The 14140-nt window shown below is 32.3% G+C and overlaps 8 protein-coding genes across 8 annotated transcripts, besides 2 other annotated features; 1 reads left to right on the top strand and 7 right to left on the bottom strand.

The window, feature by feature from the left end:
- Positions 1-103: 103 nt before the first annotated feature.
- Positions 104-135: a mobile genetic element.
- A 541-nt stretch (positions 136-676) lies between these two features.
- Positions 677-803: a mobile genetic element.
- Positions 804-891: 88 nt separating this feature from the next.
- Positions 892-2719, bottom strand: TVAGG3_0746220 (uncharacterized protein; the record flags this gene model as incomplete). The annotated part of the gene is made up of 1 exon (XM_001322859.1): positions 914-2482. The coding sequence occupies one exon, from the start codon at positions 2480-2482 to the stop codon at positions 914-916; it is 1569 nt and encodes a 522-aa protein (XP_001322894.1).
- Positions 2720-2814: 95 nt separating this feature from the next.
- Positions 2815-3949, bottom strand: TVAGG3_0746210 (NUBPL iron-transfer P-loop NTPase (ParA) family; the record flags this gene model as incomplete). Its single annotated transcript, XM_001322860.2, has 1 exon — positions 3069-3938. One exon carries the CDS (start codon positions 3936-3938, stop codon positions 3069-3071), a length of 870 nt encoding a protein of 289 aa, XP_001322895.1.
- A 351-nt stretch (positions 3950-4300) lies between these two features.
- On the bottom strand, positions 4301-4702 carry TVAGG3_0746200 (uncharacterized protein; the record flags this gene model as incomplete). Its single annotated transcript, XM_001322861.1, has 1 exon — positions 4301-4702. One exon carries the CDS (start codon positions 4700-4702, stop codon positions 4301-4303), a length of 402 nt encoding a protein of 133 aa, XP_001322896.1.
- Positions 4703-4855: 153 nt separating this feature from the next.
- TVAGG3_0746190 (EF-Hand calcium-binding domain-containing protein 6-related family) lies at positions 4856-7076 on the bottom strand (the record flags this gene model as incomplete). Its single annotated transcript, XM_001322862.1, has 1 exon — positions 4892-7054. One exon carries the CDS (start codon positions 7052-7054, stop codon positions 4892-4894), a length of 2163 nt encoding a protein of 720 aa, XP_001322897.1.
- An 801-nt stretch (positions 7077-7877) lies between these two features.
- On the bottom strand, positions 7878-9428 carry TVAGG3_0746180 (armadillo (ARM) repeat-containing protein family; the record flags this gene model as incomplete). Its single annotated transcript, XM_001322863.1, has 1 exon — positions 7894-9267. One exon carries the CDS (start codon positions 9265-9267, stop codon positions 7894-7896), a length of 1374 nt encoding a protein of 457 aa, XP_001322898.1.
- A 239-nt stretch (positions 9429-9667) lies between these two features.
- TVAGG3_0746170 (uncharacterized protein) lies at positions 9668-11388 on the bottom strand (the record flags this gene model as incomplete). Its single annotated transcript, XM_001322864.1, has 1 exon — positions 9861-11000. One exon carries the CDS (start codon positions 10998-11000, stop codon positions 9861-9863), a length of 1140 nt encoding a protein of 379 aa, XP_001322899.1.
- A 717-nt stretch (positions 11389-12105) lies between these two features.
- On the top strand, positions 12106-12867 carry TVAGG3_0746160 (uncharacterized protein; the record flags this gene model as incomplete). Its single annotated transcript, XM_001322865.1, has 1 exon — positions 12106-12867. One exon carries the CDS (start codon positions 12106-12108, stop codon positions 12865-12867), a length of 762 nt encoding a protein of 253 aa, XP_001322900.1.
- A 397-nt stretch (positions 12868-13264) lies between these two features.
- On the bottom strand, positions 13265-13417 carry TVAGG3_0746150 (spectrin binding; the record flags this gene model as incomplete). Its single annotated transcript, XM_001322866.1, has 1 exon — positions 13265-13417. One exon carries the CDS (start codon positions 13415-13417, stop codon positions 13265-13267), a length of 153 nt encoding a protein of 50 aa, XP_001322901.1.
- Between the last annotated feature and the right edge of the window lie 723 nt (positions 13418-14140).

Here is a 14140-nt window from a genome sequence, read left to right as displayed (position 1 = left end):
AAAGTTAATTTTCAATGACGTTTCATGTCTGTTGTCAGAGATTTGATTTGAAGTCAAATGGGTGTATGCCCAATATCTTTGAGTTTTAGCTTGCTTTGAAGATTTAAGGATGCACTTACCACTTTCTGACATGCTAGCATAATATCAAAATGTCTTTATTGTATATGCAAAAAAAAGTATAACAATAATATAAGGTACTAGGTAGTGATTTAAAATAACTTTTTTTCTTAATTAGAAAATTTGGATAAAAAGCTATGTTGTCAAAAAAATTGAGAGAATGTCAAAAAGTGTTAAGTACCCCCTTAAGTCTATTAAACTTTGACTCTCTCACGAAATTGCGATAATATCAATTAAAAAATAATGAATAGAAGGTGAATTTTTTGGCTATTTTAGAGTGGAAAAAAGTTTAAAAAAGCCGATCAAAATTCACTCAATTTTCCACCTTTTTACAAAATTACACTTTTCCGACGTTTTGTCAGGGGCGCGAAGCGACTCAAAAAATGTCGGAAAAGTGTAATTCTCGGGTATATGATTATTTTTGCGTTTAATGCCGAACAGCATTTGAACCAAAAATAATCGTATGTCCGAGAATTAAAAATTTATTCCAATTGAGTCATTTGAGAGCCTCTCAAAATAAATTTGAATTTATACATTCGATACGAATTAATTTTTTTAATTAAGGCTGCACTTACGCCCATCTGACTTTAATTCAAATTTTTGACAACTGGTGTGGAGCACCATTGAAAATTAACCTTAAACAATTGAATTGAATGCTATGTCATAGGGGTGTAAATGCATCCATAAAAATTATTTCAATTTTTCCTTTTTTACACTCTAGAATGATCCGAATTTTTGTGAAAATAAAAAGGTTTTGAAAACATAAAATCAATAGTTTTTATTAATATTTTTATATTTATATAGGGTTTCCTGAGTCTTTAGGTTGAGGTTTGAATGTCATTTTCTTTGTAGACATTAAGTGTGAAACACCAGCACTGAACAAAGATGCAGCGTATGCCATTGGTGGATCCATCTTAAGTTGTGAGAATGCAACAAGGAAGTCCTTGATGGCCATAGGATTAGATGGAGGTTCAATAGTGATTGCTGCGTAGAAGATTGAGAAGAAATCATCAAATGATGTAGGAAGTTGAAGTTTAGCAATAGTTTCTTCGTCAATGACTGAAATCAACTGGCCAAACTTAGGTTCGAGTGAGTTTCGCTTCATGATGATGTTGAACTTCTGCATCGACTGGAAAAGAGAGTTCACAAGATCTAATGGATTGACACAGAACTGAACACTCATGATGCAGTCGACCGCGCTGTGGAAATTATCAACAGTCTTGTCGATACTGACGAATGGTTGGTTCTTTTGTTGGTCGGTGAAGATTCCTTCGGTAATTTCAAGTTCATTAGGTGTCATAGTACGAAATGTGTTGCAGTTACGGAAGAAGAGATTAGAAATGAACTGGTCATCAAGTAAATGTGAATATTTCATGTAAAGAATATCAAAGAAAATTCGATAAATAGCACAAACAATGACGGTGCGAGTTGCATCGCTCGTTTTGAATGTAGAGACTGTAGAATCGATGAATCGTTTAAGCTGTGTAAGGTCAATTGGTACTAATGCCTTCCGATTTTCTGATGGAGATATGAAATTCTTTGTATCATCAATTTCTTTGATATTTAGGAGCTTCTCGGAGCGCTTAGTAGGTTGGTTCGATGGTTGCGGAGTTTGGATTGTTGTTTGTGTTGCATTTTCGATACATTTTTGCCATTGATCGCCAACGGTAGTTGCAAGTTCTTGAATAGGTTCGATCTTGTTGTTTGCTTTGAAATATTTGTACAAGATGTCATCAAATACTGTTTGTGGGCAGAAATGAATGGAATAATTAACATAAACAGCAGATTCATCAAGAGATGACTGAACATCCCCATGTGATGGTGGTTTTGGAAGTGATTTAGAAAATATAGGTTGACATTTAGCGTTCAGTGACTTGTAGCGGAAAAGATCGGTTTTAGCATCTGTGTTGGAATCAAATTGCTTGGTAACATAATTCTTAAATCCTGGTATGTCAACTGATGTTGGAACTTGAAATGCAATTGCATGAACTAAGAAGTTAGCAATTTGATTAGCAAATGATGATGCTTTGGCATAAAATGTGCCACAAAAGTGATGGTATTTGAAGAAATATTTCTCTTTCTTCAAGATTGTGAACTTCTCAAGTTCGGAATACAAGTGAAAATCGAGAGGTCTTTCTTTTTCATATTCTCTACTAAGCATCATTTCATCAAAGCTTTTCTTAGCATACTCGGTTGCAATTTTCATCATTTCATCATATGAATTCTTCATCTTGCGGAAAGTAACATTATCATCTTCAGATTCAGATGGATCAAACCACACATACTTCACAAGTTCGTTTGGAAGAGTGGGAAAGGTCATCTGTACAGGCTTTTTCGCCTGCATCTTTCGAATCATTTTAGACATTTTTCGGACTAAAAAAGTGTCATCAAAAATCTTTTGACACAGATCTTGACACTAAGATATACTAACTGAGATCTTCAAATTATTTGAATTTTTTAAGGTGATGTGATGCAGATACGAGAATTGTCAATATCTCTGTTTCTAGTATAGTTTTAAAGGAAACCATCGAGGCATATCATAAAGGTGACAATAGGAGTTTTGTTTAAATGATATCAAATTATGAAATACATTCCATGTTTCGGAGAAAACAACATTTTAATTTTTCAATCTATGGATCTATCTAGTTCCTGACTATTATTTGAGATGAACTAAAGTAATATCAATCTTACCTTGATAAAGGAGAATTACAATCGCTATCATAGGTCTTAATGTGCATGATTTAAATTATGTTAGAAATAATTCACTAGGAATTTCAAGATTTAAAACTATCTTGGATGATATGGTAATACTCTATTGTGAATGAAACAATTATTCATTAAGAAAGGCAATTTATCGAAACAATTTCCTCAATATAAGTTGAAATTTTAATTAAAAAATAAAAATTATTGGTTTTCAAAACTTAAATTTTTATTATACTTATATTGTGTATTTATGCAGAGAGTTTCTGCTGGATCTTTTCGCAAATTACTGACGCAGCATCATTAATTGCTTCTGGAAGATCTTTTTGTGGTTCAAATTGGCCAGCAACAATATATGGATCAATTGGAATGCGACCAAGTAGATCAAGGTTCTCTTGTTTGCATAATTCTTCAGCACCGCCAAATTCGTGGCCATATATTGAAGATGTCTTGCCACACATTGGACATTTGTATTGGCTCATGTTCTCGACAACTCCGAGGATTTTCACGCCTGCTTTTTGGCAAAATTCAATTTCACGTCTAACATCTGAAATTGAGACTTCATCTGGTGTTGTAACGATAACAGCTCCATCAATTTCAGAGTCGCGCATGAAACTGACGACTGACAAGTGCTCATCAGAAGTTCCTGGAGGAGTATCAACCAAAAGGAAGTCCTGATCGCTCCAATCGATCTGGTTGATGAGTTGTAATACGAGTGCGTTCTTCTTTGGTCCACGAGCTACGAGTGGAGAGTCAAAATCTGGGAGGAAGAATTGAATGCTAACAACATTGATGTTTTTAGCAGCATGGTATGGTTGGAATCCGAATGTTGTATCTAATAATGGTTCTACATCGCAGTTAAAGAGAATTGGAATTGATGGGCCACATAAATCTAAGTCCAAAACACCGACTTTCTTGGTTTTTGCCAAATATTTTGTCAAAATATATGTGAGTGTGGACTTGCCAACACCTCCTTTGCCACTAAGAATCAAAATCTTGTGTGTTACGTTTTCTAAAACTGTTTTGCATTCCTCAAGGGCACCTTGGAGAGCTTCTGGTGTACCATGAGAAGAGCATGTGCCAGCATGTGAACAGGATCCACAATTTCCTGAGCAGCTCATTATAAAAAAATTTGAATGAAAACTATGAAATTTTGAAAATTTGATAATTCTGCTGTAATCCCAATAAATCTTTCCCAAATAGGAAGCATAAAGGATCCAATTTTTTATTTTTAAAAGCTTTCCGACTAACCAAAGAATTCATTTCAACATTTGAGTTGAAAACGGAATAATTAATACATAAAGCAAAAGCCTCTAAAAATCAGTATTTGCTTTAATATGGAGAAATTAGCTCATTGTTAGACTTAGCTGGTAACTACAAAAGAGTAAATAAAAGTTCAGATCAAATCAAAAAAAATAAAATTTAAACAATAAACAACTTGAACATAAGTAGATTAGATGCAACTTTGTGGATATATTGCATATTACTGACTAACCTCCTTTAGGCGCTGTAGAATCTTTGGAATATACCCTTTGCCAATTAGCTGGCAAATGTAGTCTTGGTGAGAAGACAGTGTATCACCCAACGAAATCATAGTAAGAAGAGCCCTAATTCCAGTGTAATCCATTTGGTTAATCTTATCGTAAGGTTTCGGTCTGTAAGCTTCTAAATGTTTTGCAAAGTCAGCGTCATAAATTGAGGAATTTTTGATGTAGGAAAGGAATTCATATAGTAACTGGTGGTATTTCACTCCGTTCGAATCGGAATGACACAATTTACTGGTTGGATTCGAAAAGAATGATTGGTAGCCAACAAGTTTATTGATTTCTTCTTTGTCAATACTGGTAAATTGTTTCACTCTCGAAAGCAAGCAAAATAAAAGCATTGAATGGGAAGTGACAAATTTTGGAATTACAATTGAATAGTGCTTGATATTTTGGATTTAGCATATTACAAAAAGAAAGATTCTGCCGACTGTGCTCAATTTTGTTATTTCATATTTCAGAAGTTTACATTGTAAAAAAATAAATTCAAAAGTTTACGAATGTAAAACATAATAAAAAAAATTCGGATTTCAGAAAGCTAATGTAGTGGATTTTTCGATTTCTTCGATGAAGTTATTCCAGTCAACCTCACCATTGATTTCGAAATGTTCACGGATTCTGAATCTTGCTCTTCCATCCAAAATGATATTTAAGGACCTGAGAGCGTCCATAAGCTCGTCATATGATATCTTTGGTGGTTTTCCAGCGAATGCTCTTCTTGGATTGCAATGTCTTGCTTCAAATTTAGCTCTTAATTCACCAAGATCTCTGTAAATAGCTCCAGCATCATCTCTTGTAACGGCTTTCTTCTTAGCTGGTATTTTCTCGATCTCTCTTGAAAACACGGCCGTATCTACAAGCTCTGGGCGCTTTCTATCTATAAATGCCTGGCAAATCATTGGAGCGTCGTCTGTATATTTAGCCAATAAGCCAATTGCACGTTGTACAGGAACATATCTTGCTCCCAATACATCAGCAACTGTTAATGATCTGACTTCTAAATCTCCTTTGAGAACTGCGAGTTTTTGTACAAAATTATCGTCGTACTGCTGTTTCTGAGGCTGATCGTTTTCATCGGCCTTTACTTCGTCTCTTTGGAGGTCTCTAACCATGTCCATGTATTTATGATCGGGATAATACGAAAGGAATTTATTAAACTCCTGTGGAGTGAACTCCGCGCATTGTACAGCATCCGAAATCTCACGAGCTGTGAGGATTCCTGTTTGTCTCATATCGACAATTCGAAATTCGTCCAAAGCGCAAACTCCGTTCCTCTTATAAGCGTTGTTAGCCTTCTTGAGGAGGTTCATGAGCTCTGGAGTTAATTCTCTTTGCTTCTTTTCGACTTTCGGTTCTTCTTTCGGTTGTTGCTTCGGAATTTCTGGATCTACGGCCATGCAAAGTTCTTCGTATTTGATGGATGTTGGAGAAAGTCTGCCGGCGAAGGCTCTTTTGATTCCTTCAAGCTCCATGCGATTCATCGCGTAGCCGCTTCTAGTAAGAATAGTAGAAAGGACGCCAATGTCAACTTCACCGGTTCTTTGTGGATCCTGGCGTTGAAGTAATGGTAAAAGTCGACGACTTGAGAAATTAAGATATTCTCTGAGTCCTTTAACGTTGATTTCGGGAATTCTTTGTGTAGGAGCGTCGTTGAATAAAGCAAGGAATGGTTGGAGCTGTACTAAGCCGCGTTCGTTCATGAATTTCTGAGATAATGCAACAACTTCGTCCTGAGAGATTGTTAAGCCTGCTGTATTAAGTATTCCTTGGAAATGTTGTGGTTTGACCAACTCTTCGTGTTGTAAATCACCGAAGAAGTCGGACATTCTGACATGACGAGATCTAAGCTCTCCTTTGAGGTAAGAAACGAGCTCGTCGATGTCAACTTGTCTGACTTGCCTTGTAACAACCTTTGGTGTACTCCGAATTGTCTGTGTAGTCATGTTGATGTCTTGAGAAAATTGTCTAATATCAACAGAACCATCTGGAGAAGCGTAGTACTCGATAATAGGCTGTGAATCACGTGAGAAATTACGGATGACGGCATTGAAGGCTTCAACTGGAATACGTCCCGTTTTATATCTATCGTACTGATTAAAGACGTTGTTCATATCAATTCCGTTGAATTCAAATGATTCAGCAAGCTTTGATAAATCTGGTTTGACTTTCGTTGTTGTTAATTGGAGATTGTTTAGCTCTCTTTCGATAAGAGAATAACGAACGCCTTCATACTTATCGAATGTGAAAGCAGCTGCAATCTTCTTAGCATCAGTTGAATATCCCAATTCGTGGAAGAAAGCGTTTTCAGAGACGTATCCACGGCAACTTGGATCAGCACGTCTGAAAATTTCACGAAGAGTAGTATTATTGGTCTGCAAATAGCCCTTCAGTCTCTTAAGTTCTGGGTAGATAGGTGCAATATCCAAAGCTTGTTGAGATTCCTGATCTTGAGAATTTTCGATTGAAGAAATGAATTTAGCAATCTCAATTCCCTTTTCTGTTGTATTAGCAGCAACAATATCTTTGAATTGCTGATCATTGATCGGATATCCTATATTGGAAAAGAATTTCCGAAATGTTAATTCATTGAGAAATCCGGTTCTCTTTCTGTCCAAGTATTCAAGCTCGTATGGGATGTCAATTCCACGTGTAGTGCAGTAATTTTTAAGTTTTGGAAGAATTTGCGCACACATTTCCTTGATAAATGATTTTTAAACGCACTTTAGATTTCAATTCAATTAATTTTCTATCTTCAACACTCTCAAAAATTGTTAGATATTGTGTATTGTAACGGAAATATTATAAAACGTAATTAAAATATGCATAAGCGATCATCTCTAATGGAAATATATGGTAAAATATATGTAGTTTTAAAATAACTCATTAAATTCATGAATTCAAAATAAACTTATAGAATATAAGAAGAAACCTAATTTAATGAAAGGTATTCTATCGAACTTACACTAAGTACATGTAGTGATGAATGGTAGTAAATCCGCTAGTATGTTAATGTATAACTTTAAAAAAAAATCGTATCAATCACTATCTTATCAAATTTTATATCCGAGCAATTAGTCTACAAGTACTTTTTATGTCTATATGTTCAATTTGAGATGTAAATCTGATGAAATTAATGAAAAATGATATCATTATTTCTTCCTTTAGTGATTTATCAAATGGTAAACTGATGTTTGAGTGCCCTTGATGTATACCCACCCAATATCTATTCTCCAAATTTTTCATGATTCGTGAAATCCATCATGAAACTTCTAAAATATTGAATCGGTTTTTCAAATGTTGTAATTTTTTTAGAAAATTCAGAACGAAAATCTTTGTTTCAAGAAAATATCAATGTTTAAATTGAATTTTAAATCGACAAATAGGTTTAATTTTAGTTACAATAAATAATTATCTTGTCAATTTTATTTATTGATCATTATTTTTGGAAAAATTATTTTTGACTCATCCAAATTTATAAAAATTTATAAAGAAAAAAGAGACAATAAATCATGAAAAGTAAATAACAAAACATTTATTGTTGATTTTGAACAAAATCAATAAATTCTAATAATTCGGTTGCAGCATCGACAACTAAGTCATTATCATTCATTGTCAGATCCGCAATATCATCTTGCATTGCAATGATATCATCCAGTGGTCCTTCCATCTCTGCTTCCTGTCCAATTCTTAATAATGCGACTAAAATATTATCCAAGTTCTCATTTGTTGTATCATCGATAAAATCTCTAAATAACTGAACAACAGGTTGAGTTATTAATGTTTGGAGGTTTTCGTGGTTACATTTCTTGATTATGGAAGCCAAACACGAAACAATCGACTTTTTGATGATGAATGAACACTTTTCTTGAGCAAACTCTACAAATTCATGGAAAATTTCGGAATCACAAATATAATCCGAAGAATATTTGTCAACAATTTTACTAACGAAAGAACAAAGAGCTGCTACAAGCTCTTTATCATCTGATCGGAGTAGTGCAGGAACCTGGTCCCAAATCAAACTAAATTTTGGCGCATCTTTTAAATTTGAAAGAGATTTTGAAAGAACTTCAAGAGCAGCCTTTCTAAAAGGATTTGTTTTAAAGAGATGATATACAGAAATGATGTGGTTAGCAATAAACGAGTGATGCTGTGGAGATTTGTCACAAATATTGTTATAAGTTTGTAGCAAAAGCATTCGCACTTCTTCGTTAGAGGATCTCATTAAACTATCAGAAATGTCCCTAAATTTCTTTTCTTCACTAATTTGGTCTGGTAATTCATCGACATCCGAGTTATCTAAGTCAATTTCGTTTGGATCTGAATATCCTAAGTCAATTTTCTCTTCTTTGTATACAGTATGGAAACTGAGGTCTACATTTGAGATTGCGTAAAAGATTTGTGCAATGAAAATATAATTTTCTTTTTCTGATAAACAGCGATATAAAGCAGATACACCGCCTTGGTCTATAAAATATAGCGATATTCTGGGGTTTCTAGAGGCTATTTTCATATATCTTGCTAAAAATTCTAAACTTAAAGGTAAATTTTGAATGAAATTCTCAAGTAAAACATCATAAGGTAATTCCATTATGTTTTTAATGGGACCGTTAAGTATATAATCGAGTAAATCTAAACATTCATTGGGATTTTCGAGTAAAAATGTAACAACTGCATGATTAAATTTAGTATTGAATATAGGAATAACTTCAGTTCCAAAATCTATTATAATGTCACCTATAGGTGATTCGCATTTAGCCATATTTTTCATATATTTATGACATTGATCGTAAGAAGCATGAGGAATTTCTGTTAATTCCATTTCACTTTCTTTGTATTCGTCTGGGCCACCATCTGCTAAGTTCTTTTTCTGTAATTCACTTCCATCTTTATATTCTTCATCACACATTAAAAAAAAATGCAAGATTATGATCATAAACACAATAATGAGATTAGTCTTTTATAATACATTCAGCATTATTACATACATTTCTCTAAACAATTGAGAAATAAAAATAATTCCGTATAAACTATTGAATATATTCAATTATTTGAATATATTTCGTAGTAATTTTTGAACCTTCCCAAATTTGTCAAACATTATATTGACAATTATGAAACTATCAAACTCATTAACACCAAATTTCATCTCTAATAATTTCATTATTTTTTAAATGAGATGTTCTCAATATTCTGGATTGGCTAAGTTATGATGACTTAAATCATGCAAAAAAGATTACAGTAGAATGGATGAATATAGGTTAAGAGCTTGTTGATGTAGTTTTTTTTCTAATATGTGAATATTGTTCCAAAAATCCCAATGATTGCGCCTAAAAGATCGTAATTTATTTAGTCTGGTTCCAAAATATCTTTCTTTAAGAGTGTGAAGTAGAGAAATCAAAAATGGAATAGTAATTACTGAAATAAAATAGAAATTAGAAAAATTTTTGTTAGAATTTAATAAAATAACGAAAAATACAGTTTATAAATATAAAATTTTTGTTAGAAAGGAAGGTAAGATGACAAATCATTTGCATCCGGCATAGAACTCTCTGGATAATAAGAAGAGAAGGACGGATTCATTGAATTATCACCGACCTTGATGTTAAGATGAGCAAGAATCTCTTTAAGAGATCCTGCTTCGAATCCTTCGCAATTAAAAGATTGATTTTGAGGAGATAAAGGATTATAAGCAATAGTAATCCTTTCTGAAGGTGGTTTGACCAAGGAGAAGTAGCAGGGATGGCTACTTGACATTTTGATGTAAGGATAATCTCTGATATTTGTTGTCTCGACAGTTGCTGAGAACCAGTCCTCGAATTCATCTCTATGGGGTTTTAGAAGGGCTTCTACGTTTTCTACGATCCTTTCTGGAGGTCCAAAACGTAAACAAAGTCTAACATAATCTAAAAACGTAATATTAGGGATAACTACTGACGAACAGATACTTTTCTGTATAAATCTTGATAGAGCGATCGAAACATTATGAGGATAGTTCGATTTGGCGTTTCTTGCTAAACAATCCGTAAATTTTTCTAATTCTATTTCATTTCCGTAAGCACCGAGCTCTTGCTTCAAATTTTTCCACTCTATTATAACTGGTTCTACATATTCTATATAATTTTTGCCTAATTTATCAAGTAATGTAAAACATTCATATTTCACGGGATCTTCTCGTAGAAATTCATCGATAATTTCTGAGTACTTGACATCTTTTGCAACAATGCACATTTCTGGCTCTATATTTTTGTTAAAAAGCCTTTGCCTTCGATGTGTCCTTTTTGTCCATACAACATTACTCGTTTCCACCTTTTTAGATGATGATGAAAACCCAGCATCAAGTGGCGTTGATACTGTTGAGGGTGTTACCGATCTATCAATGTCTGATATCGCAATGAAACCAAAATCACTGAAATTTTTATTCATTGAGCTGGTTTTGATATCTAGATGCTTCGAGGCAATTGAATTATTCACCATAAATGTATAATCATCAAGCCAATAAATGCCAATTATTTCCCTTAGCTCTGGATGGGCTGTTGTGAATTTCATTGCATACAGGAGTTTGCCAGGAACTGAAAGACGGTTACTCTTTTTATTAGAAAGTGTTTTATCAAGCTCGTCAATCAGTTGTTTGTCTCCCATTCAAAATTAAAATTTTTTTTTTCTCGATGCTTTAGTAATTGCTACCATGAATTTTCAAATAAAAATATTTCGTTATAACTAAACTGATGATTTGCACTATATGTACAGGCTTTGGCAGACGAAAACTCTAATCTCTTTATTCACAAAATTATTGATTCTCGTTTTCATTGTTTAAGTCTACTTAATATCACACACTCCCCAGATTGTTAAGAGAATTTCACTGAAAAAATTGAATTGGCGACAAAGTTTATGAAAATGTGTTAATGATTTCCTATGAACACAAAAACCTCGGTATATTCAAACGTGACCATAAGCATTATGTATTTATTTGTATTCCATTCAATGGAAAAATTAATTTAATGTATTATTTTGAAATTCAAGTTTTAAATTACTCATTTATGATAGCCACAGACTCAATATATTATTTTCAATCCTAGATGTACTAAATTAACTAGTATTTAAATATTATATTATAACGAATGGAATGATTTTGAAGAGTTTTCTTCATTAGGGCACTACAACCGTTTTAATTCAAAAATGTGTGGTTTACATAGGCACTTCGGAAAAATTCCGAAGGTATTGAAATACAAATTAATCTTAAAATATCATATACATCATTAGGCCACTGTTATTTGAAAATTATTCAAATTGAAAACTCTTCATCAAATTCATAACTTGTTTATTATTGCTTCTTGATAATTTATCTTTTCAACCACTAACATTTAAATTTTTTTTACCAAAATTTTGTTGGGAAATCGAATTCAAATTGATTTCCCAACTGTAAACAACATAGAAACAACCATATTAGAAGAGATATTAACATGAAACAGCGCTCAGAAATCCATCTTCAACAAAAGAAATCAATCAACAAAGTTATTTGCAAGTTCAAAAAAGTTTTTCAGATTATTACGACTCTGATGAGTTTATTAACAAAACAGAGAACGAAACTATCTCAGAAAATGGCAATTATCACATTCGTCATGCCGTATTTTCTTTCCATAATCAAAATACTGCAATTTTCATTGATTCCGACAGTAAAGTATTACTTGAAACGTGTAGCTTTTATAATAACAGTTCCACAGAAAATGGAGGATCATTCTGTATCATGAATTCTGAATGTGTTTTAGTTCAAATTTGTTGTTCATTTTCATCAGTTATTGCAGAATGGAAATATGGATGTGCATATTATATTTACTCAGAGAATAGAAATATCTACAAAAATTATGCACTTGAATGTTCTGTATCACAATGCAGCGGCTATTATGACATATTAGCTCATTACTATGGAGACATCAAAGTAAGTAATTTGAATTCATCTTATCAAGAAATTACTAAATATTCTGGATATTGTATTGGTTATCCATCAGTAAGGGGAATTATTAATTTCACAACAGTATCGAATACATCATCTTCAGAAGAAGGTGTAATGTACAATACGGATGGATATTCATTTGATATTATAAAATGTAATTTCATCAACAATCAATATACTAGTACGCATTTTGCATTTATTGGATGTGGTTCTAGTACTAATTATTCAAATTGTTCATTCATTGAAAATAAAGCAGAGGAAAGATTTTTTTATGGTCTACCATTTTTTAAAAATTGCTACTTTCATGAAAACACTTATGTTGAATTTACAGGCCGTTCAATGGATGAGCCTCCAGTTTCTATTGAATCAGGCGAACCACTAGATTCATTACTGACTCATTATGCAGATGAAGGTTGCATTAGTAAATTATCCGAATTTAAATTAGATATAACGTTGAAAGTTGATAAGATAGATATAGAAAACGTTATAAATATTGCTATAAGTATTTATAAAATATCATTTTGTCAAGTATTAAACGTCTCATTATTAAAGTAAAACAACAATAAATACATATATGTATCTTTGCTATTTTGATCTGTTTCAATATGAAGAGCATTTTTTTCTTTTTTTTTGTCTCTATCATTGATATTTGCATCATGCAAAATAAGAAGTACTGCTGTTCCTTTGTTATTTTGATCAGCTGCAATATGAAGAGTGGCTTTTCCTTCTTCATCTTTTTCATTGATATTTGCTGGATCCCAAATATGAAGTTCCGCTATTTATTTACTTTTCTTATCTGCTGCCTAATGAAGAGAAGTTTTTCCATTTTCAACTTTTTCATTGATATTTGCACCATGTGAAAGGAAATAATTGCAAATGGATGATAAGTTAAATATTGTAGAATAAACAAATCATTTGTTAATTTCATTTATTTGATCGAAATAAATAAAAATTATTCAAGATTATTATATAAGACACAATAAGATAGATCGATCTTCATATCAAATTCATTCATCAAGAATGTAACAAAATCAATGTTGTGTGAAATAATTGCGTATTTCAAGCAATCTTCATCTGGTGTTACACATTTTAAACATTCACTCATGATCTCTGGATTTTCACCTAAACGCGTAAAATATAAGCATAACAGTTTAATTCGTCAGTTAAATTTAGATCTCAATAACCTTAAACAATCAACTGCTTCGTGATGACATAATACAAGTAATGAATATCTCGTGCAATATTCTGGATATAAATTGCTTGAAAACCTTTGTTTTTCGTCAGATCCTTCTCTTTCTGTGAACAAGATGAACCTTTCTAAGTCATTATACATAATTGCTCTGTAAATTGTATCTTCTGTATGAATATTGAGATTTTCAAATTCATGCTCTTCAAAATCAACAGACTTGTCTAATTTAATTCCATATTCTTTGTAAAACAGGTATTTTGAAATAATTTCGACATCATTGAGTTTATCCCTTCTTCATTTTCTGTTTTTAGCTGATTCAACGCATTATATGAATCAATATAGTATTTGCACTTACTATATAATTCACCCTTTTTATTTGGGTACAGCAGACATTAATAATTTTAAAATAGATATCCTACCATTTTACCATATAAAATATATTTGATATTCATTATAAGAAAAAATGCTATGATACACCTGCCGTGAACAATGTTCACAAAGATTTCGTATTTAATTTATGAATTTTAATTAAGTTCATATATATATAATATGATATAATAACAATAATAAAATCGAATGCAATATAAAATCCATCCAAAGACTATTTTATCAATTCAATTTTAAATTTTGCTAAGTGAT

The sequence above is a fragment of the Trichomonas vaginalis genome, chromosome III (assembly GCF_026262505.1).
Source record: "Trichomonas vaginalis G3 chromosome III, whole genome shotgun sequence".
NCBI classification, from domain to species: domain Eukaryota; phylum Parabasalia; order Trichomonadida; family Trichomonadidae; genus Trichomonas; species Trichomonas vaginalis.
This window is presented reverse-complemented; position numbering and strand designations above follow the sequence as displayed.